At 40.0% G+C, this 22,089-nt stretch overlaps 1 protein-coding gene across 5 annotated transcripts in view; it reads right to left on the bottom strand.

The window, feature by feature from the left end:
- The window catches only part of PKP4 (plakophilin 4), a 231,775-nt gene that overhangs the window by 23,627 nt on the left and 186,059 nt on the right, over window positions 1-22,089 (bottom strand). For all 5 annotated transcript variants that reach the window (XM_003795963.2, XM_003795964.2, XM_012808991.1 and 2 more), the window contains 3 exons: window positions 16,217-16,349; window positions 14,860-15,073; window positions 104-287 (listed from right to left, as the gene is read on the bottom strand). In XM_003795963.2, the coding sequence (XP_003796011.1) occupies window positions 104-287; window positions 14,860-15,073; window positions 16,217-16,349 (531 nt within the window). The remainder of the gene's footprint in view (window positions 1-103; window positions 288-14,859; window positions 15,074-16,216; window positions 16,350-22,089) is intronic.

Below are 22,089 nucleotides of genomic sequence, written 5' to 3'. Positions count from 1 at the left end.
AAACCCAGACAGTTATTAACAAAATAAAGTCAGTCCTCTGAAAGTCAATTTACCTATGACACATATTATTTAATCACAGAATTGAAAAGAATAAAGAATTTACCGTAGGCAACCTGTCGTGTTACGCAGAACTAGTGAAGTCTGAAATTTAATTTTATGATCATCATCAAAAGAAGAGTTATTCCATCCAGAATGTGGAACAATCACAGTGTTTGTTAAGGTTGAGAGAGCATCTCGAATGATTGTCATCTTTACAGCATCACATGAGGATAAATTCCAAAGAACTCCTAAAAAAGAGGAATTTCAAAAATCGCATCAACATTTAGAGATCCTAAAGCTTTAGAAATGCAACAAAGATATATTAGCCCTAATTGACAGGGACTCTGTCTGCTCCAAACCTAAACTATGGCCTCTCCTGGGTCCAGTGTTCTGCTCCGCACTTGCGTCCACCACTCTCCTCTTCTACTTGGCTTTGGCACCTGTCCCTCGCTGATTTGGTTTCCTGTGTTCCTCAGGGGCCTGCCCCCCATTCTCTGTTCCTACCCCACCATAACTACAGACTTTCAGGATCTCGGCCTCAGCAATGCTTCATAGAGTTAGTTCTGGACTGATTCTCCCTTAAATCACAGGGCACAGGACAGGGGTGGGGGGGACAGTTGAGAATCAGGAAAAGTAGAGATTTTATGTCTGAATGCTCATTCTGTTCTTCTGTCCATTGAGAAGACCTTCACTTACACACCTACCTTGTAGTACACACCCGGTAGCGTGGTGGTATGAAGGCAGCACACACTATATTGGGGTGTCCAGCCTACAGCCTACGGGCTGCCTGTGGATTATGAGAGGACTTTTTTGCTTATCTGTTGTGGATATCATGAAAATTATGCACAGACCTCTTTTTTTGCTCATCCGCTTTTGTTAGTGTTTCTGTATTTAATGTGTGGCCCAAGATAATCCCTCTTCTTCCACTACAGTGCAGAGAAACCAAAGGTTGGACACCCCTGCATGCAGGTGCTTCTGAGAAGAACTTAAATTCTACAGGCTGAGTTTTTCTCCAGGGATTCTTACAAAACTGGCTATTTTCTCTATACAATTTTGTGGAGCAAGGCTTTTAAATTGGGCTCTCTGGATTCTGGAAAGCTTTGCTGGATACCCATGGGGTGACCACGTGGAGAGTTGGGGAGAACCAGCAGCAGGATGCAGACCCCACACCCAGCGACCCCGAGAAGCTGAGTGCAGATTATTCATCTGCACTCAGTATTGGGCTCACTGCTTCTGTTTCAAATCTCAAACACATTAGATAAGCACTGTTGTTGGGAAAGGTGTCGGAGGACTGAGGACCACAGAAGGGTCCCAGGAGCTGAGAATGAGAATTCTTTGGTGGTATCTCCTGACTAGGTAAGAGGAGAAGGCAGTGAGAAGAGTGCGTTGCAGCATAGTGGGGGGTGATAGGTACTTCCTAGCCTATCCTTCCTCATTTACTGCTAATGAGGCCAAACTGGGGCTTACATGTGCACCGGTGGGGCCTATGGTGGCATGAGCCATAGAAAGGGTCATTTCCTAACCTCCTCTGCAGACAGTTTTATAACATTTGATTCCTAATGCCGTTGGCACAAATTCTCTTTCTGTCAAAGCCTTTTGAATCTATCACTCCACAAAATTCAACACTGAGAGGCAGAGCCGCATTTTCCAAAAAGTGATTTTTTTAAAATATAGGGTCTTGCTCTGTCACCTGGGTTAGAGTACCGTGGTGTCACCATAGCTCAGTGGAACCTCAAATCCCTGAACTCAAATGATCCTCTGGCCCCGGCTTCCCAAATTGCTAGGATTACAGGAGTGCACCATCTCCCCCGGCCCCCTCTTCACAGCATAAATGTATTCTAGGAAAGTTAACTGCAAGCCAAGGTTTATGGAAAGTAAAGCCTATCATATTACAGGTTATAAGTAAAAAAGCAGATATACCTAAGGGAAATTATACAAATAGGTCAGAAACTTCAGTGAAAGCATGACTAAGAACAAGGGTGGTTCTTCAGCATGTCGGGTCCTGGAGGTGATGCCTAGAAATTCTCTGGCTGCTGGCAGAAAAACCTGTTTTTGTTGTTTCTGCTTCCACTTGTGGCTCCGTGTAAGATCTACTTCTGGCTAGAAGCTACTTCCCCGATTTGAGGATTCCCGTGACTGTCTGTGCTGAATCTGTGACTCTTACTAGAGTTTCATGCACTCTTCCTTCTTCCTAGACATTTAGAATGACCAGGGGAGTTATAGGTCATTCTCCATGTCCTCTTAGCCATGACATTTGCTTGGGACAGGACACAATATACACGTTCATAAACCAATAGAAATAACAGTCACAATGTGATTTACTGTGGCCTTACTCTGTGCCAGGTGTTGTGTACCTGACACAATACCTTAAGGAGTCAAACTGCCCCAAATGAATTAACTTCCCTACTTAATTGTTTTGTAGGTTTGAGGTTCTACAAGTTCATGTTTTTTTTTTTTTTAAGAAACAGAGTTTCACTTTGTTGCCCTTGGTAGAGTGCAGTGGCATCACAGCTCACAGAAACCTCCAGCTCTTAGGCTTAGGTGATTCTCTTGTTTTAGCCTCCTGAGTAGCTGGGACTACAGGCACCGCCACAACACCCAGCTTTTTTTTTGTTGCAGTTTGGCTGGGGCAGGGGCCGGGTTCGAACCTGCCACCCTCGGTATATGGGGCCAGCTCCCTACTCACTGAGCCACAGGCGCTGCCTTACAAGTTGATTTTTTTTAAAGGATGAAAAGCATTTGTATTTTTCTAAAATGCCATGCCACCATTGATTCTTTCCTATGTCTGTGACGCATAAGCAGGAACATGACGCATACTCAGAAATACTTGCTGAGGGACATGTTTTATATACCACATTTGTTTTTAGATCGCCCTCTCATTTCCTACCTGTCAGACTTAGTTTATTAAGTAATACCTGCCCTTTGTGCCTTTTTAAAAGACTGAGTATTCAGGGTGTCTTTTTAAGGTCAATAACTATGGGGGGAGGGTCAGAACAATGTTCTGGATCTTTAAGGAAGTTGTTCAGCACAGTTTTGCCTGCCTTGAGCACCGAAACCACCAAGTTTTCTATGGAGAGAGAGGAATCCTCCTGTTGCTCCATCTCCCAGAATCACAAGTGTTACACCAACACGCCAGGATCCCCATTCCTCTGAATACAAAATAGAAAGCAGCACTGTTGCCAAATTATGTAAAATTGCTTAAAAATATATAATACTTCAGTAGACAGGCTGACTGTGGTATCTTATTATGGTCAAGTGAGATGTCTTATTAATCACAATACCAGTCTATCATAGAAATTCAGGCTTTCATTTTGGTAACTTCAAAAACTTGTTCAAAGTTATTCCTGACCGGAAAAAAGGAAAGATTCTATTTTTGCTAAGTATGTGGCATTCAAGGGCCCCCCACAAAGGGAGCTTTGTTATCTCACACTATGCATTATATTATCCCTCTAATCCTGCGCCTCACCACGGAACACAAAGAGCCACACCATTTGGCCACGGAACACAAAGAGCCACACCATTTGGCGTGGGTTTAACTAGCCATTTCGAACATCAAAGCAAGTCCCCAAACCTTGGTTTTTCTTCCCCACTTTCTGTTGTAAACATAAGATTATGTACAGCCAGAGCAGCCAGCTCTGATTAATAAATACTGAATGAAGAAGATTCAATCAAACTTTAAAAGCCTTAGATATGAAATGATTAATCTGGGTTTTTTACTCCCAGCGAAAAGCACCCTTCTTCAGACTAGCTAATAACACCTGTGTGCGCTCTGCCTCGCCTCACTAATGCGGTAATAAAACAATGTTCTTTCCACTTTGTCTGTCTAGGTTTCATTTAATGGGTCAGGAAGAATCTTGGTAGGGCAGGAAGTAATGAACAAAAAATACACCAACTCCCAGATGGAGCAAGACTGATGAGAAAATGAGGAGCCGCAGGATTAGCACTCTCCATCAACATGACAAAGCTCGGCACGGACATCCTAATGTGAAATTTGCTTCAGAAAGACTCAGCAGCACCCTCCATTATCTCCTGGTTCCTAAAGAGGAAGTTAAAAATACACTAGAATTGGGTTCAGGAAACCGGAGGTATTATTTAATTTAGAGCAATTAGCTATTTGCTGTGAGGACTAAGAATATAAATATACAAACTAATTTAGAAAATATTGGGGAGTTTCATGTGTATTACTGTAGAAAATTCTGCTTATTCTTTTTATTTATTTTTTTGCCTACTCTTTACCACAGGAAAAAGCACACATCCTTTTGAGTGACCAGTAATCACAATGAAAACTGCCAGGAGAAAGTTCCTTTTCCCCACAAAGAATGAACAAAATAATTAAAATATCATTTCATATAAATCCTACACCGCACAATTTTGAAAGAGTTCACATTCAAAACTACCTTTATAGCTATTCTAACGGCCAACTAATAATTTTACAGTCCAATTAGCTGATTTCACTGATTAATTAAAATAATAACAAGTATTAGAAAAATGTATTCTTAAAGGACGTGAAAAACCAACCAAGCAACATATGGAAGATGTGATTTCTCTGGTAGCAGAGATACCCAACAGCCTACACAGTTTCCCCCTTCTGATATGAAAGATGATCTCAAGCCATTTGTTTTTACAGAAGATTCAATTTATGCCTTGTTTCCTAATTATAAAAAAAAAAAAAATGTGCTTGTGGATCTTGCCAAAAGAAAAAATAGCCAAAAATGTCCTGGCACACTTCAGCTATCACCAGCAGACACGCTCCGTGTTTTCCACTGTGAGACGGCCTGGCTCTTAGGGCTCTCACTTCAGGCGTGCTCCCTCACAGCCACGACCCTCAGCCTTGGGGTGTAAAGAACATTCAGGAAGACAAAGAGATAACAGAGGCCTTGTGCCCAACCCATCTCCCTCACCCTGTCCAGGTACAGAGAGTGTCCTGACATTGGGGCTCAGGGCTCTGCTCCAGCTCTCTGGAGCCTGGGACACTGTGTGCTGTGTGTGTGTGTGTGTGTCTCTTCCTGACAATTCTGAATCTATGGGTTCTCTGGAACAGGCTGGTGTCACATATACCCACACTGTCAGCATTTTTGAATAAAATGGGGGTTAGAAATATATTAATAGCACAAATATAATAACCTCAGGGCTCCAGCTTGCACACAAAGGTTGGGGCATGTGTGTATCTCTCCTACCCACGATCTGCTGACAAGGTAGGACAGTGGGGATCTGACCTAGCGCACGCCTCCATTATCATTCCCTAGACCAGTGGTTCTCAACCTTCCTAATGCCGCAGCCCTTTAATACAGTTGCTGCGGGTCTCAACCCACAGGTTGAGAACTGCTGCCCTAGAGAATCTCTGGCTGAAACACTGAGGATCTAGCAAAAACATATGTTCATTTCTTCTCTCTGCAGCTGCCCCTGAAGTTCTTCCCTAAGCCCCAGACTGGGGTTTTTAGAAACCCCTGTGGCTTTTTGTTGGGAAGAGAGTCATGTCAAGATGCTATGGCAACCACACCCTGTCACAGGATGGCTGCCAGCCTGAAGGCTGCACACCTCACATGCTTTAGATTCAGGTCACCTCTACCCAAGCATAGTGGGGACCTGCGCTGCCCAGTGTGGAGGCCATCAGCCACACGTGGCTGCTGCACCCGGAATGTGGCTAGTCCAGATGGAGACGTACTGTTAAAAACAAATGCAAAACAGACTAGATTTATAAAGACTTGGAATGGAAAAAAAAAATGAATGTAAAAGCTCAGTTTTTCTTTTCCTTAGAAGCTGAAATGACATTCTGGCATATTATTAAAACAAACCGCTACTTTCCTCTTTCCTTTCTTAAAGTAGCTGCTAGAAAATTTAGAATTACACATGCAGCTCACGTTATACATCTACTGGGTTGGTAGAGACACCTGCTCGTGCCATGCCAGACTCCAAGGGAGATGCACAGGTGGCTCATCAGCTCTCAGGCCTTCCCACAAAATGTCACACCACTAGGCAGCTGTGGCAATGTGTAGCAATAAGTACGAGTTGAATACCCTGTGTGGCGTCACTCCATCATCACGAAACACCAGTGGCAGGTACTGTGATCGTCACTGGGGAAATGGGTATTTGGTGGTGGTGTGTGCCTGGAGCCATAGATCAGGAAGGAAACAAGTCCATCTGGCTCTAAAGTGTGCACCCACGCTACACCACGCTGCTTTTCCCTAGAGGTTTTTCAAAGTGTGCGGAATTTTGTTTGGGAGAATTGGAGCCCCTACATGTGAGCTGGGATGTGAGGGGCAGAGGCCAGGGAGAAGCAGGCTGGGGCGGGGAGCTCTTTAGGCAGACTATAGCGGCTGGGACTGGCCTGGCAGGTGGGTGCAGGGACTGCAGATCTGGAGGACAGGTGGGGAAGCCTGAAATGCAGGCTCAGGTATTTGTCCAGGGATGGCAGGGAGGCTAATGGGCCAGGAGGGAGGTGAGGAGGACCCAAAGCGGTGAGGAAATAGTGGGGAGGCTGAGGGGGTGCTTGGGGTAAGAATCTGGAGCCTGATGCAAGCCGAGGGTGGCATCAGAGAGGAGCCGACAGTTTGCTGTCGGCAGTTTGTGTGAAAATCTGGTGCTGGTAACAGAAAAGAGGAAGGTTGGGCGGTGGGAGAGAGCAGTGTCACAAACACGACTACCACTTGTGGCTCCAGGCTAATCACCCAAGCTCTCCACCAGAACTGAATGCTGGGAATAAACTGAAAGTGGAGTGGAATCAGACAATGAAGAAGCATCATTGCGAGAGAGGAACCAAAGCAGCATCCTCAGTCATATAAAATGCCTTATCTGGACGACTTCCGAGGCACACAAGTCACGTGGTGTGCAGTCATTCCCAGGGCTCCTGAGATGCCACCATCTGAGAGGTTCCTGCAGTGCTGCTCCTGGCTTCTTCCTTCTGCCGGTGGGCAGTCCTGCTGGCCTAGCCAGAATGTGGACCTGCCCTGCCCACCTCAGTGCTCCCTGGGGTTTCCTGCATACAACAGATGCATAATAACTGTCCCTCAGGCCCAGCTGCATTCTGGAGGTTACTGTCTTGATTTCAGGGGACAGTGCTGAGTGGGTGCTTAGGTAGTCTGAGGGAAGCTGAAGGTTGGCCGCAGAGGCCACACACGTGGGCCCCGCCTGTGGATTCCATTAGAAGAGAAGTGTTCCTGTCGTTGAAATCTCTCCTAGCTGAGGGCCATGAGAGATCTTTAGAGAGCATGAAGGTTAGCCTGAGTTTCTGTGATTTTGCAGGTGCAAAGGTATGGATCACAGCGCTTTTGAAAAGGCCCCATCACATTTGCATTTCAAGTTATTCTTTATTCTAGGTAAAGATTAAAAAAATGCTGGGAATGGTCCATATGGGATGCAAAGAGTGGAACAGGTTATGCAGAAGAAAGTGGCAGAGAGGGCAGTGGCCCTGGCTACCCTTGTTCTGCAGGTTACTTCCGCATCTGATTTACCCAAGAAAGTCATGGAAGGCGTAATATATTCCAGGAACACACATGCATTCCAGAACACCCCTGTTCATCTGTAACTGCACTAAATCTTCAACCTAGCTGTCTGGTGGCAGCAGAAGCTTAGAGACAAAGGTGCCTCCAGTTATAAGCTACAGACATCAGGCAGACTCAGAGACTGCAAAGCATTACAATGAGGGACCTGGTCTGGGGTCTCCTGGACATAGTCTTTCTAGATCTTCCCTCCATATGCCTCCACCTTCCTCACAGTTATCGGCTGTCTAGTCTACTAAGAGAGGGAGTCATTTTGCTGGGAAATTCTGATTGAGTGTTGACTGCCCAAGTTCTATCTGTGGCCTTCTCAGAGTTTCCTCACTTGACTGCCTCATTTTTCCTGGTGCTTGGAAGCCTATGCTCAAAATATAAGGTCATATTTCCCTTGCAAGGTTGAATCTTTTTAAACTCAGACTATAAATCTTAAAATATTCCTAAGACTAAAATCACATTTTAAGGGTTTTCCAAGCAAATTGAAGCTTCATGATTATACCTGATCCCTAGATTGATGGGTGAAGTTCAAGGGCATTTCTTACACTCCTGTGTGAAACTCAAGAGTGCAAAGGATGTTGTGAGATTTTTTTCTTTTTCCTTTTTGGTGGTTATCTGAAAGAAAAGGGAAATGACATATGTACCCCAGATTCTGCTCTTCTTCTGCCCTTCTCAGTGGCCTGGGGATGGGCAAGAGCAAGCAGAGGAGAGGGCAGAGAGACACTTTGCCAGCCTCTACATCAAGAGCTGTCTGCAGACTCACCTGCTCAACTTTCCTGGACTCTAGTTTCTAATCTGTAATAATGCAGGGGGTGGGAGGTGGCCCTTTCCAGTTTAAAGTTTCCTGACTATGGGTGGTGCCCATAGCTCAATGGGCAGGGCAGTGGCCACATACACCGAGGCTGGCAAGTTTGAACCTTACCTGGGCCAGCTAAAACAATGACAACTGCAACAACAACAACAAAATAGCTGGGCATTGTGGTGGGTATCTGTGGTCCCAGGTACTTGGGAGGCTGAGGCAAGAGAATCGCTTAAGCCCAAGAGTTTGAAATTGCTGTGAGCTGTGACACTACGGCACTCTACCCAGGGCGACAGCTTGAGACTCTGTCTTAAAAAAAAAAAAAATTCCTGACTATGAATTAATAATTGGCCGATTTATAATAAACTCTTTTTGTTTTGTTCCCAATTAAACTTCTAAAAATTTGTCATTTTATTTCTTATTACCCATTTTTATAATTTGAAATGCTCAGTAAATGAGAGAGACTGTTTCTGTTCTTGTCACTTTATAAAGTGTACCAAGCTGATAAAGGATCCTTACTGCTTTGGGCTGGGAAGTGGAAGAGGATTCAGCTAGATTTCTGAAAATCACCCATGCAGCTCCTGACAGCTCTAGTGGCCCACAAAGGCAGGACAGAAAACAATAAACTGATTCCTCTCTGGACCAGAGAATAAACGACTGTTTTGAAGGTGTATTAATTAGGCCAAGGGGACAAGTTTAGTAAATGGTTTCATCTGTAATAGCAAGTAATTATCACATCCAGCAGACGTGTCTGCTGAGCCCCTGCTCTTGATACTATGTAAGACCAATTCTTGCCACAAAGTCCTGCTATTTGCTAAACTTTACTCTTCAACTATCATTTTCTTATATGGATCTAATGATCAAAAAGAGAATTTGCCTAATTTCATGTTCTGCATCGTGTCTGAAATCCATTGCTGGCATTCAGAAATTTCAAAATAAACAGTGTGGAAATATTTTACTTAGCCATATGGATGAATAATCACTTGCTAAATTGGAAGGAATGTGAATTTAACAGTCATATGAACAAAGTCTATTATAATTGAAGAACAAAGGTTACTCTTTGGTATTCAGCACAAGTGTTAATAGTGGGTAACAGAAGCGTGAGAGTTTTGGGACAGCTTGGTACCTTAAAGGGCAGACCTCCAGATTTGGTGCAATTTCTTTAATGTCTATAGTTTTAAAAAAATGATGCTTTCAGGGTATTCAATAACTTGAAAACTCATATGTCCTAGCTTAGAAACAAGTGCAACATATCTTTTTAGAGACAAGATGTTCCCAATTTCCATCCATAGCTTGTGGCCTAGTAGACATTCATTTTATAACTCAACTGGGGAACAACTACACTTCACCTACCTTTCAAATTTAAACACAATAACGACAAAAAAGTACCTTTGGAATAAAAATCCCCAAACCCCCAAAACAACGAAGCACCCATACGTATCAGCAATTATTTAAAGAAAAACCTCATTAGGTTTCAACCTGGAAAATGTCCAACACAATGAAAAAAACATAAGAATCATGTAACATATTAGAGAACCATTTTAATTAACGATGACAACCATACTGTAATGGGAAAATACACTTGGCAAAAAGTACTTTATTTCCCCCTCTGTGGCCAAAAATACAGGTCCTGGGAAGTTATTATGTTTAATGCAGAGGTAAGGCATCTTTTATAAAACAAAAGAGATAAAATGTCTGCACTTAGGTACAGTAAAAATTGCCAAATTGAAACAAAGGGGACTCGGAAAAAGACTTTGCATTAATAACTGGGTGGAATTACTTAATATTAAGAATAAAAGAATACCTAGTTTCTTCAAATTATATACTATTTTGAATACTATAGTTCATTGTGCTTTAAGACTCTTAGGTTGACTATAATTTTCACTTAAGAACTCTTTAGACCATAGCTACAAAGGCCGAGTGTTGTACAAGGCTGGCCAGGGCCCTTGTATTTGTGGGCAATGCAGGCAGAACACAGATTTGGAAGGATAATCCTCCAAGGATAATGTTTTCCCAGAGGATCTATAAGAGATGGACCACTGATGGGGACACTGGGTGACAAGGCCACCTCTGTCTATAGCAGATATGCCTTCACAAGGATTACTTGAGTGTGTGGGAGCCACTTTCCTGGTTGGGAGGGCTCCTGGAGGCTGATTCTAGGGTTGAACTGGTCTTCCTGTAGGGCTGTTCTTAGGCAAGATGAGCTCCTGAGGATTTGTCTTCTTTGTTTTCTCAAGTCACAGCAAATATCCTCTTGCTGCTTTTTAGACACACTTAACCCTATGAAGCAATGAGCTCCCTGTCCCAGTGGGTTCAACACATGCTAGGTGGTTAATTTGTGTGGATGCTGCACAGGGGATTCAAGTGTTGGATGGCTGACTGGACAAAATGAGTTTTGAGGTACCCCCCCAATCCTATGATTGAAAAATTTAATAAAAAAAGAACCCACGCATATCTTGATTTTTTTTTTTTTGCAGGTTTTGGTCAGGGCTGGGTTTGAACCCGCCACTTCCGGCACATGGGGCTGGCGCCCTACTCCTTTGAACCACAGGTGCTGCCTTTGTATCTTGTTTTTTTTATGCTTTAAAACATATCAAGGATCAGTCATTCTTAAAATATTACTGAACATCAGTTAAGGTTAGTGACACTAAATTGTATGACTGAGCAATGTGAATAATTTTGTTGTCTCCATAAATCTTGGACTATAAATAATTTGTATGCACACATACACAGAGAAGCAACTATGCTAGATTTATATCATGACTTGGTAGTTTCATATTAGCTAGACAATGCTGACATATAAATCAAACCCAGCCTGAGATTTAGCCTTTTGGAATTGGAAACTCACTTCTGAAGTCCTCTGGTTCAACTCCTTTACATATGGCAGTTGAGTGAAGTGTGTATACACTGACCACTCTTAATCCACTGTTTGAAAGAAAAATCTCATAAGCAATCCATCCAAATATCAAAAGAAAATATTAGTGGCAAAAATATAAAGTAGAGCAATTCTAAATTTCCCCTACTCTACAAGACCAAAGAAAAAGCTTCTTAAAGGCTAAAAGCTGCTGGTAGATTTTTCCAAAAGAGAAATATGAGAAGTTCTTCCTAGCTTTATGCTGAAAGTGATACCATCTATTAGGAAAACAGCTCTTTTTGAATTAGAAAACATTCATACCTTTTTCCAGGCCAGAGTCTAGCCTTAAAATATCATGCATTCTCAAATACTAGTACTATACCTAGACAGAAATAAAACATGGAGGAAAATATCTAAATTAGCACTCAATTCCAGAGTGTGTTCCAGGTAAATTACTACAGAAAAGCCCTTAGTAGTAAAGTCTAGCTCTACTTCAAATAGATTTGGCTTATTTTTAAGTGTTTTTTAAAAAGTCACCAACTTTCGTGTCCTTTTCCTCTTGTTTATCATTAAACCTTCAAATTCCCTGACCTCAGCTCAGGAATGGCATTGCAACAGTCTCTCCAAAGAAAGAACTCAAGAAACAGAAGTTCAGAAAAAGACTTTCTCCTCCTGTGAGAAATTAGGACAGAAGAATAGAACAAAGTTGCACATTAAGGGCGGAAGGATCATGTCTTGATAAATCTGGCTAGTTAATCAAAAGACAGCCAAATTTGCACAGAAGCTGTGTTCCTAATGGCGGCTATCCCTGGATCACCACCGACCCCTCAGGGAGCAGTTTGCACATCATTCTACAGCCTTGTGCACAGGACAAGGGTGCCACTGTGAATAGACCGCTGGACATGATGCAGTTAGTTCAAAGTGATGGGCGGCACAGGTGAGATCCCACCATTCACCTCCCTCCATCTGTCTTCCCCCCTCATCCTGGGCCATACTTATGATCTGTTCTTCATATAAAGTGTGAGTGATGGTGCATATTGCAAGGGTACATGTCGGATCTATTAAGTATAGAGTATAAATGTCTTAACACAATAAGTAAGTAAACGAAGTGAGGGATATATTAACCAGTACAATGTAAGCATTCCAAATTGTACATGAAATCAGCACATTGTACACCATAAATGCATTAATGTATACATGATCTACCTCTTTATGATTTAATAAAAAAGAAACAAACAAACAACAAAGTGATGGGTGGAATATTAGCAAATAAGGAAGGAAAGCACAGGTGTTCGGCAAATAGCTCAGACTCTTCTAAGCTTCCCTATCAGGCAGGTTATGGTAAATCTGGGGGCATGTTCACAGTAGTTGTGTTCACTTCTAGGATGGAATTTTCTTAGAGAGTCTTATTTTTCACTTTATATACTACATACGTGAAGGTGTAAATAATTTATTTGATGTCAGAGTGTGAGATGCCTCAAAAACATTTTAGAAAGTGAGTGTATATACTAATAAATCAATATGTAATTCAGAAATGGTAATCCAAATTCAAAATACATTATGGCAGGCAGTTCATTTCAGAGTTTCAGATTACATGTAAAGTATATTCTAATTTTAGTATGTAAATTTCATACTTTATTTGGAGTACAGGGGAATATTAATGTTGTGTTTTGAACATTAATATCTTAGGAGGAATGTGACTCCTTTAACTGCATGATGGTTTGCTACGTTCCCAAGTGCTACTGATAGAAACTACAGCTCTGATTTCATAATGGCAGTCAGTAGGGAATGGGATTCATTTTGAAGAAACGTTGTTAAAAATTTTTAAATTAAATATTTCAAGCGTGAAAACAGCACAGAAAACACAAAACAAAATCCAGGTGTCCATCATCCAGCTTCGTTGTATCTTAACGTTTTATCTTATGGGTTTCAGATTTCTCTACAGAAATGGAGCTAGAACACATTCCCCGGTCCTATTTTCTTCTCTCTTCCTCAGAGGTAACCATTATCTTGAATCTATTTTTATCATTCCAATTAGAAATCTTAACTTTATTCCATGTGCATATATCTAAAAATAATTTAGTCTCAATCTACATATGTATTTAAAAATTTTATACAAATAGTATAACACTGTAGTTTTCCTTTTTTTGCAGTTTTTGGCCGGGGCTGGGTTTGAACCCACCACCTCTAGCATATGGGGCTGGCGCCCTATTCTTTTGAGCCACAGGCACTGCCCAACGCTGTAGTTTTCGTTTTGCAAAATTTTCTCAAGATTTATCTAATTTTACTACATATGGCTCTAATATGCTTATTTATTAATTAAAAAAATTGGTGGTGGTAGGGGGACTAGGTTGCCTAGACTGGTCCTCCTGCCTGGGCCTCTGAGTAGCTGGGACCTCAGGTAAAGGGGAAATGGGCTAGTTTAAACACTTGGATGTGGTTTCACTGTGTGAGTAATGTTAACTTATTTAACCATCCCTCTGGGGGTGGTTAAACCAATGGCTCCCTTGTATTTTCCCCAAATTCTCTGTTATAGGAAATGCTGTCATTAATTTGTCTTCCTGCAGAATTATTCTTCCGCCTTAACCTCAAGTACTCTTGAACTGACTGCACCATCCAGGTATCACTTGCTCCTCCCTCCCTCTACATCCTCACATCTGACCATCATGCCCAGACCATAGAATGTGTCTCTAACTGTTCTCTTTTCTCCACCTACCCCTCCTTTCCATCACTGAAACAGTGTAAGCTGTTATCACTGAACTACTGACCTCTTCATAGGCCTCCCATGCTTGTCAAATCAATCCTCTACCCTGCTGCTGGCTGGAAGAATGCATTTAAAATCCCAAACTGGCTTTGCCATGCTCTAGTGTTCTCACTGCATATAGGCCACTGTTAAGTTGCTTGTAAAAGTTCTTCTTTAAACCAAGCCTGGATCTCTCTCTAGCCTTGCTCCCCTTCAGTGAGTTTTATGACACAGCAGCCCCATCTTGCTCATAGCTCTGCCACATAGCCCATGCTGGCACTCAGCTTGCGACTGAAAGGACCTCCATTTCCCCAGCCAGTACCTCCTCAGCCTTTAGGTCAACTTTGGTTTTGTATTATCTGGGGAACTTCCCTACCTTTTCTCTGTGCTCTCAGTACAACAGCTACTGAGTGAGTCAACGGCACTTGTCATATTCACAGAACCACTGGGCTCCTTCCCAGTCTGAGTGCTACGTATGGGTAGGGACCAGCTTTTATTTGTCTTTATAACCCTGAAAACTAGCAAAGTGCCTGGCAACAGAAACAAGCACCCAGACACTGGTTGAACTGAAGTGGAAGATAGCCAATCTATTAAGTATATTTTATTTTCATAAAGACAGTCTGTGTATTTAAAACAAGTAGAATTAGTATGGAATACATAATAAAAAATGACACATTCAGTCCTCCATGAACAAGACATCTGTTAGCTGATACTTAAGCATTAATAAGTACAATAACTGATACTAATAGAGTTGACCCTGCAGCACTGCAAATGGTTTCCGAATCATTACATTAAATTATACTCAGCCTTCACAGTTGCGAGCACTCTCTGTGTATCATCATCTATTACCTAGAACCCCCGACTCTTGCACAATGCCACCAGACAGATGGTTTCCAACACTTCCTCTAGGACACAACCACATTCTATAACCTACCTGTAACAAGCTCCCTTACTTCTGCATCAGTAGATTTTCTCAAAAGTCGCAACAAGGCAGGTATCCCACCGACATTCTTCATTGCTATCTTATTTTCATCTGTAGACTTGCCAAAAACAAGGTTTCGAAGGGCGCCACAAGCATTCTTCTGAACTTCCAAAACTCTGTGGTCCAAAAGGTCAACCAGATGCTTGATTCCCCCTAATCTACACACCTAGAATGAAAAATATTAGGTACCAGGACTAAGTGACATGCATGTGATGACGGATCAGTGATCAAACAATGTTTTTATGGAGAGATCATGGGACGTGGGTACTTTTGGATCATTTTAAAGATTACTTTTCATCCTAAACAACATATTTTTTTTTTTAAATAAATTTTAAGATTATTTTCCAAGATGATACTCTTTTTCTGGATTCACAGCTTATAAAAGAGATAGAAGACCTGGAGGGGTTAATGTCCGTGTGCAGGCAGTACAGGTCTCCTCTAACCCTTGGATCACATACAGGGAACTGTGCTTTCACGCAGGAGTGGAAAGTGCAAATGCCAAATGCAACAGAGCTATGTGCGGGTTACAGACAAAGCAGGAAAGGCCTTGTGACAGAAGCCATTTAGTTTCTAGAACTAATTCTCTAGGCGGCTCTTTAAATTTTCTTCCATTTGTGAATTCATTAGTATATTATTTGAATATTTTTGAGCTTTATTTATTACATCCACGTTTAGGTCTATAGCTGGCGTGTTGTTTTGCATATTAAACTGGTGAAAAGCATTTCAGTCTATATGACATTGCAGGGAGGAAAAACGCCTGAAACATCGAAAGAAACAATCTGTACATTATAGAACCCCTGCCAATAACAAATAACTTGCTGTTTCTATAAATACCCAAGATCTTTAAAATCCGAAATAAAATATTCATATCTGTTCAGTATTAGTGATGGTTATAAATCACTTGTAACTTGACTTAATTGTAACTGGCATCAATCTTGACCAGAATCTCAGAGAGTACATTAGCTCACTAGCTCAATGAATACTATTACAATGACTACCTAATAGATTTTTTTGAGACTATTTTAAAAACTCAGGTTAAATGGATTTTGCTTCATGTTTTATAAATAAATTATTGACGCCGACTCAAGATTTGAAAATGCTGAAAGCACTCCAAGAAATATATTCATCCCAGATTTTCCTGAGAGATACTGAAATGTATAGTTGAGAAGTAAAAAGTAATTGGTATCAAAATATTTCTTTACGAAAGGCCTCTGAGAGACATCTGGTAATTTCTTAAATACAGGGACATGTCAGTGCTAAAGGTGAAGGTACTGTCTTGCCCAGACATCCCAGGCACTGTGTCCTGTACCTCCATCTTCACTTTGTTGTCACCGAAGCACAGGTGCTGCAGGTAGGCCGCGGCGTTGGCCTGCACGGATGGGAACTGGTGCTGCAGCATGTGGATGACTTCCGGTAACTCAGGATCACGCCAGGCAAACTCCCTACACAAGAAAACCACGGCTTTAGGAAGGAAGCCCCATGTTGTGCTGATACACTGAACAAAACATTTTCATTTACAAGAAAAAAAATAACCTCAGCTGAGACAAAAATCGAAAGTTATAAAAATCCTAAACTATAGACCTATAGATAATTTCCCCCCATGAACATATGCAGAGGCCCAGATGCTTTTGATTTTCAAAGAAATCAAGATGCACAGATGCATAGAAAAAAGATTCCGTGAACAAAGGCATTTCTTAATATAAATAACTTTCCAAGCTAACATTCCTCCCCCTGATTCTAATTTTGTGTCTTCCTACCTATGTCAGGGATCTGCAGGTGCAAGGCAAAGGCCGACAGGTGCACTTCAGCTAAGGGAGAGAGAGGGCATGCCTGAGGGCTCAGAGAGGAAGAAGTGGACGGAGCTGGTGTCAGCCTAGAAATCACAAATACTGTGGGCCTGAGGATTCTTAAGGAACAGTATTTAGGATTGTTCTTAATGACAATGCTGAAACACACAGAATTATAAAAAAGAAAAAATGTTTTACCAATAATCTTAGATCCAAAGAAAACAGCTGCTGACATTTCCTGGTTTTAATATACATGTGTGTAAACACGCCTATGTATGTGTAGGCACATAGTAGTTTTTTTCCATAAAACTGGATTTTTATCAAATAGCACTTGATTGTTCAAACATCTGTGGAGATCCATACATATATATGGAATCATCAAAGATGATTTTAGGCACTATTGCTAACCATATATCCCTATATATCTCTATCCCTAGATATCTCCACAGAATAGTGCCTAAAATTCATTTATTCTTACAGCAACCCTATGGATTTGGAAGTTGAGGCAGAAAGGCATAACAACTGGTTATACTGTAGGAAACAGCAGAGGAACATCCGAACAGCAACATCGGGACCCAGGAGGTCTGCCCTCAGAGTCTGTACCTTCACCCACTGTGCTATAGCATTTTTCTACAATGAATACATAATCATACTATTTATATATACTTCTATACTTTGCTTTTTTCAAAGTAACATCAAATTGTCAGGTTTTTTTTTTTTTTTTCTTTTGGGACAGGGTCTCACTCTATCTCCTAGGCTGGAGTATAGTAGCATGATCATTGCTCACTGTAATCTCAAACTCCTCAGCTCAAGTGATCCTCCAGCCTTGGCCTCCTGAGTAGCTAGGACTACCTGTGCACACCACCACACCCTGCTAATTTTCTTATTTTTCTTTTTTATAGTGACAGAGTCTCACTGTGCTGCCCAGGCTGCACGTTGTCAGAATTTTCTGATGTCATTTGATTGACTAACTGTTTGGAATCCTTGTTAAGTGTAAATTTATGCTTATATTATGTGCAGATCAGCTTCTTAGAAAAAGTTTCACGGAACAAAAAATATGCACTCTGATTATAGGATGAAATTATCTGTTTAATCAAATAATCAATGAAAACTTAATAAACCTTTAAAAAATTATCTTTAACATTAACAATCAAGTGGAATTTCTACTGCTCAATTTTTTTAAGGCCCAGAATGTCTCTTGGTTTGGGACCACAGTGTATTACATATTACATATATGCACCCAGTCGAACAGATAGTTAACCAATCTTTACTGAAACAGGGGCCACAGCAGGTGCTGGAGATAGTAATATTGAGTAAGACATAGATTTACAGGGGCTTATATGCCAAACTAAAAAATGTAGTCTTAATCCCCATAATAGGACTTATTATTTATTGAGTTTACCTGCGTCAGACCTTGTGTGAAGAGCTTGACATTCATTGTCTCACCTACTTTTACTATAACATTACATTCAGAGAAGGAACTCAGGATTAGTAATTAAGGGGTGGAAGTTAGTGAAACCCAGTTGGTCTATATTTGTATCCACACATAAGAAACAGAAAGCTGATGGAGGTTTTGAAGCAGGAGAGAGAGAGCATGCAACATAATATGGTCACATTTACAGAAAGTTAACTCTGATGGCCAAGCAGAGTATGTATTGGAATCAGAACAGAATGGTGGCAAGGAGACTAACCACTATTTACACAAGAATCCACACAGTCACTCAAAACAAAATAGACCTACTTTTCCTCATCTTCCTCATCCAATCCATCAGTAGTCCTGTTGACTATCTCTAAAATGTTTAATATAAATCAAATCCATCCATTTTCTCTATCTTGCTTGGACTACTGTAATAGTCTCCTAAATGTTCTCTCTGCTTCAAATGTCACCTCCTCCCTCTAATCCATTTTTGCATAGTAGCCGAGGATCTAAAAACTGAAGTCAGGAGACGGAGACTGTGGCTTTGGGACAGGCTGGATGAGAATGTCAGAATAAATAATATAGCCAATGCTGAGAGAGGGTGAGATAACACAATACATAATGCACAGAATTTAGAGTTAGTTTACTTGGGTTTAAGACTCAGGTCCTTTGATTACTATGTAATTTTGAAAAATAGTTTATTATTTGGAGCTCAGTTTCCCCATCAGTAAAATAGTAACAATAAAACTATCATTTCTATCTTCTCCATAGGTTGGCTGTGATAATTAAATGTGATGGTGTATATTAAAATATTTTATATACTTTAAATTAGGATACAGATATTTTGTTAATATTCATCATCCCTCAAAAATGAGCTATTCTAAACAGAGGCATTCTCTGTAATAAATAGTTTTTCCTTTCATGTACTGAAACTATGTTAACCATTTCTGATGAAAATCTCTCTAAAGCCTGTTATGCAAATCCATGTAGTAAATGGCAGAGTGCAAGGAGTGGAATTTAATTTCTTTGATGATTCACAGTCATTACAAATATGTATTTTTGTCCTCTTTAAATGGCACAGTGATGGTCAAGATTTCCTGACATCCCTGGGTGCCATGACAGCCAGGCAACAGAAAGCATAGGCTCTAGCTGAGCTGAGCAATTAGGCTTGCTTGGCTTCAGCTCCAACCTTGATTTAAGCTCAGCAGAAATTTACCCTGGAAAAACTGCTATCAATTTGTGCGCTTGCTGGATGGCATCAATGTTTGCCAGGAGTTGCTTCATTAAAACCTAAGCCCAGGTGTCTGTTTCTAGCCATGATGGAATAACTGGTACTGGATTTTGTCTTTCCACATCAACAACTATAAAACTGAGATAAACATATAAGAAACTTTTTTTAGGTCAGGAAACAGACAACACAAGAATGTAATCCTTGAGAGGGGAGAAACACCTAAGGAGTCTCATGCTGGTTTTCTGCCTGGGGGGTACTTTCTGGATCATGATACAGGAAGCTGAACCCAAGTACGAAATGATGGACCTCAGTGAGTTGAAGATGAGTCACTGGAATTTGGGGGTGCTAACATGGCTAGAATGTGCAAGGCAGGGATACAAAGGAGCTATGCAGAGGTGATTCTATAGGTTTATATGTGAACTGCACAGACTTCTCAGCTGAAAACTGGGCTGTGCATCTGTGGGCCCATGTAGAAAGTGGATGTACATCTGCAGGCTGGTAGAGAGTGGCTGTTGCATGACTGAGTGGTAACATGTACCAGGTAATACTAGATTCCCAGCCTACTCAGAATGCAGATGCTCTGAGCACCTTGGGAATTTAGTCAAGACTCCATAAAGGCCTTCTCTTAGGAGTAAGGACTATGTTCTAGGTATAAAACCAATCTGAAATAGACCTAATAAAGAAAAAATCTTGACAGGATCAAAAGGCTGTGCCAGTAATTTAGTTACCTATTATAACAAAACTCAGCACCCTAGCTAGGTATAACATAATTCAGATTCCCTGTAATGTATCTTCTATAACAGTCACCATATAATTTAAAATTACTAGACATGAGAAGAAACAGAAACATATGATTCACAAAGATAAAAAATCTAGCCAATAAAAAGACCCAGAGTCAACCAAGATGTTGGAATTATCAGCAGTAATTTAAAATGGTTATTATAAATGTGTTCAAAGACTTAAAGAAAAAGATCTATATAAGGAGTGAACAGACAGGGAAACTCATGAGACATTGGAACTATAAAAAAGAAAATCCCAATTTAAATATTTTTAATAAAAAGTATTTTTTGATGAGCTTAACAATGGATTGAAGTCTGTAGGCCAAAGGATACTTCTTTGAAAACAATGACAAAAAAATATCCAAACAGAAGAACATAGAGGAAAAAAAGATTTTGAAAAAGACAAACAGAGCTTCACTAATCTTTAAAATAATAAAGTGATCTACCATGTTGAGGGGAGTTCCAGAAGAAAAGGAATATGTTTGTGACAGAAAAAAAATTTAAAGAAATAATGACTGAAAAATGTCCAATTTTCTACATACCAAGAATCTCAGTGGACCGTAAGCAAATTAAATGTAAAGAAAACTAGAAAAGCAGCCAGAAAGAAGATATATTATATAAAAAGAAGAATGATATAAATGACTAATTTTTCATTAAAGGACTGAAGAAAATTAATGACATCTTTTAACGTTCTAAAAGAAAAAAATACACACTTATAAATTCTGGACTTTACTATCTAGTAAAAGTATCCTTTAAAAATGCATGAAATAAAAATATTTTCAGAGAAATTGAAGTGGAGTGAATTTGTTGTAAGTAACATTCAACACAAGAAAGGATAAAGGAAATTCTTCAGGCTAAAGGGACATGAGATAGAAACTTAAATTACAGGATGTCTTTTATGTTACTCCTTTTAGAACTATCATTTGTATTTCTAATAAATAGATTTGCCTTCCAAGTAGACAACTATAAAAGGAAAACTCAGTTTTTAAAATATATAGCCAAGATCAGTAACTTCTTTAGTTTTATAGAGAATTTTTCAAGCTAACTATGATATAGCATTAATGATAAGGAAAGATTTATAAGTGAATAAAAATATTACTTAAAGTTGCTATTTTCAAAACTGAAAATTAATGGCTGTCATGGGCTTTTATATTTGTTTTAAATATTCAAATTCACCTGAATTCCAGTTTCAGGTAGAATAAATGCAGCTACCTACCATGATGAGATAATCATTTATTCCTCTTATAAGATGCATTATCAGTAAAGTTTCATATAATCAAAGCTAGCTGTAGCAGTTTTATGCATCAGACTATGAAATTATCATACTATGAATAGCTGTATATTATCATACATGATATTTTCATACATGATAATTATCATACATGAAATCCTTGCTTATAGTGAGTCAACTCATATTAGAGGTTTAAACTGAAGTCTTCATATTAAAACTCAAAACTCTAATCACACTTCTCTGCTTTTCTATGCAGCTATTATTTTCTCTGCAGGTCCAGCCAAGGTATAATCTAAATTACCTACAATTCAAACTCTTGGGAATTTCTGCATCTATTTGGGTACCTTAATCTTTTGTCACTTTGAGGATTTTAAAAACCAAATCCGTGGGAATATTTTTTGATAACTTGAGGTGCCATTAGATAAATTTTTTTTAAAAAATCTTTAAAATAACCAAAAGATGACAAACCAGGAATAGCAGAACCAAAAATATGTATAAATCTTACAGAATTTTAGGCATAAAAATAAGTAGGTGAAGTGCTTTTAGTGAAGTAATGGACTTCCCATTCAACTCTAAAGTACCTTTAGTTATTTTGTTTTACTGACCAAACCTCACTCATCATTTTAATTCATATTCATTAAAATAAAATGGTAGACTGCTAAAAATGAATTAATAATTATAACAACTTTCCAGTGAAGCAACTATTTGTGGGCAAAGAGTGAATGAAATCTTGCATA

The sequence above is a fragment of the Otolemur garnettii genome, unplaced genomic scaffold, assembly GCF_000181295.1.
Source record: "Otolemur garnettii isolate 467f Iridium unplaced genomic scaffold, OtoGar3 scaffold00098, whole genome shotgun sequence".
In the NCBI taxonomy this organism is placed as follows: Eukaryota; Metazoa; Chordata; class Mammalia; order Primates; family Galagidae; genus Otolemur; species Otolemur garnettii.
Note: the sequence above shows the minus strand (reverse complement) of the source record. Positions and strands in the feature narration are given on the sequence as shown.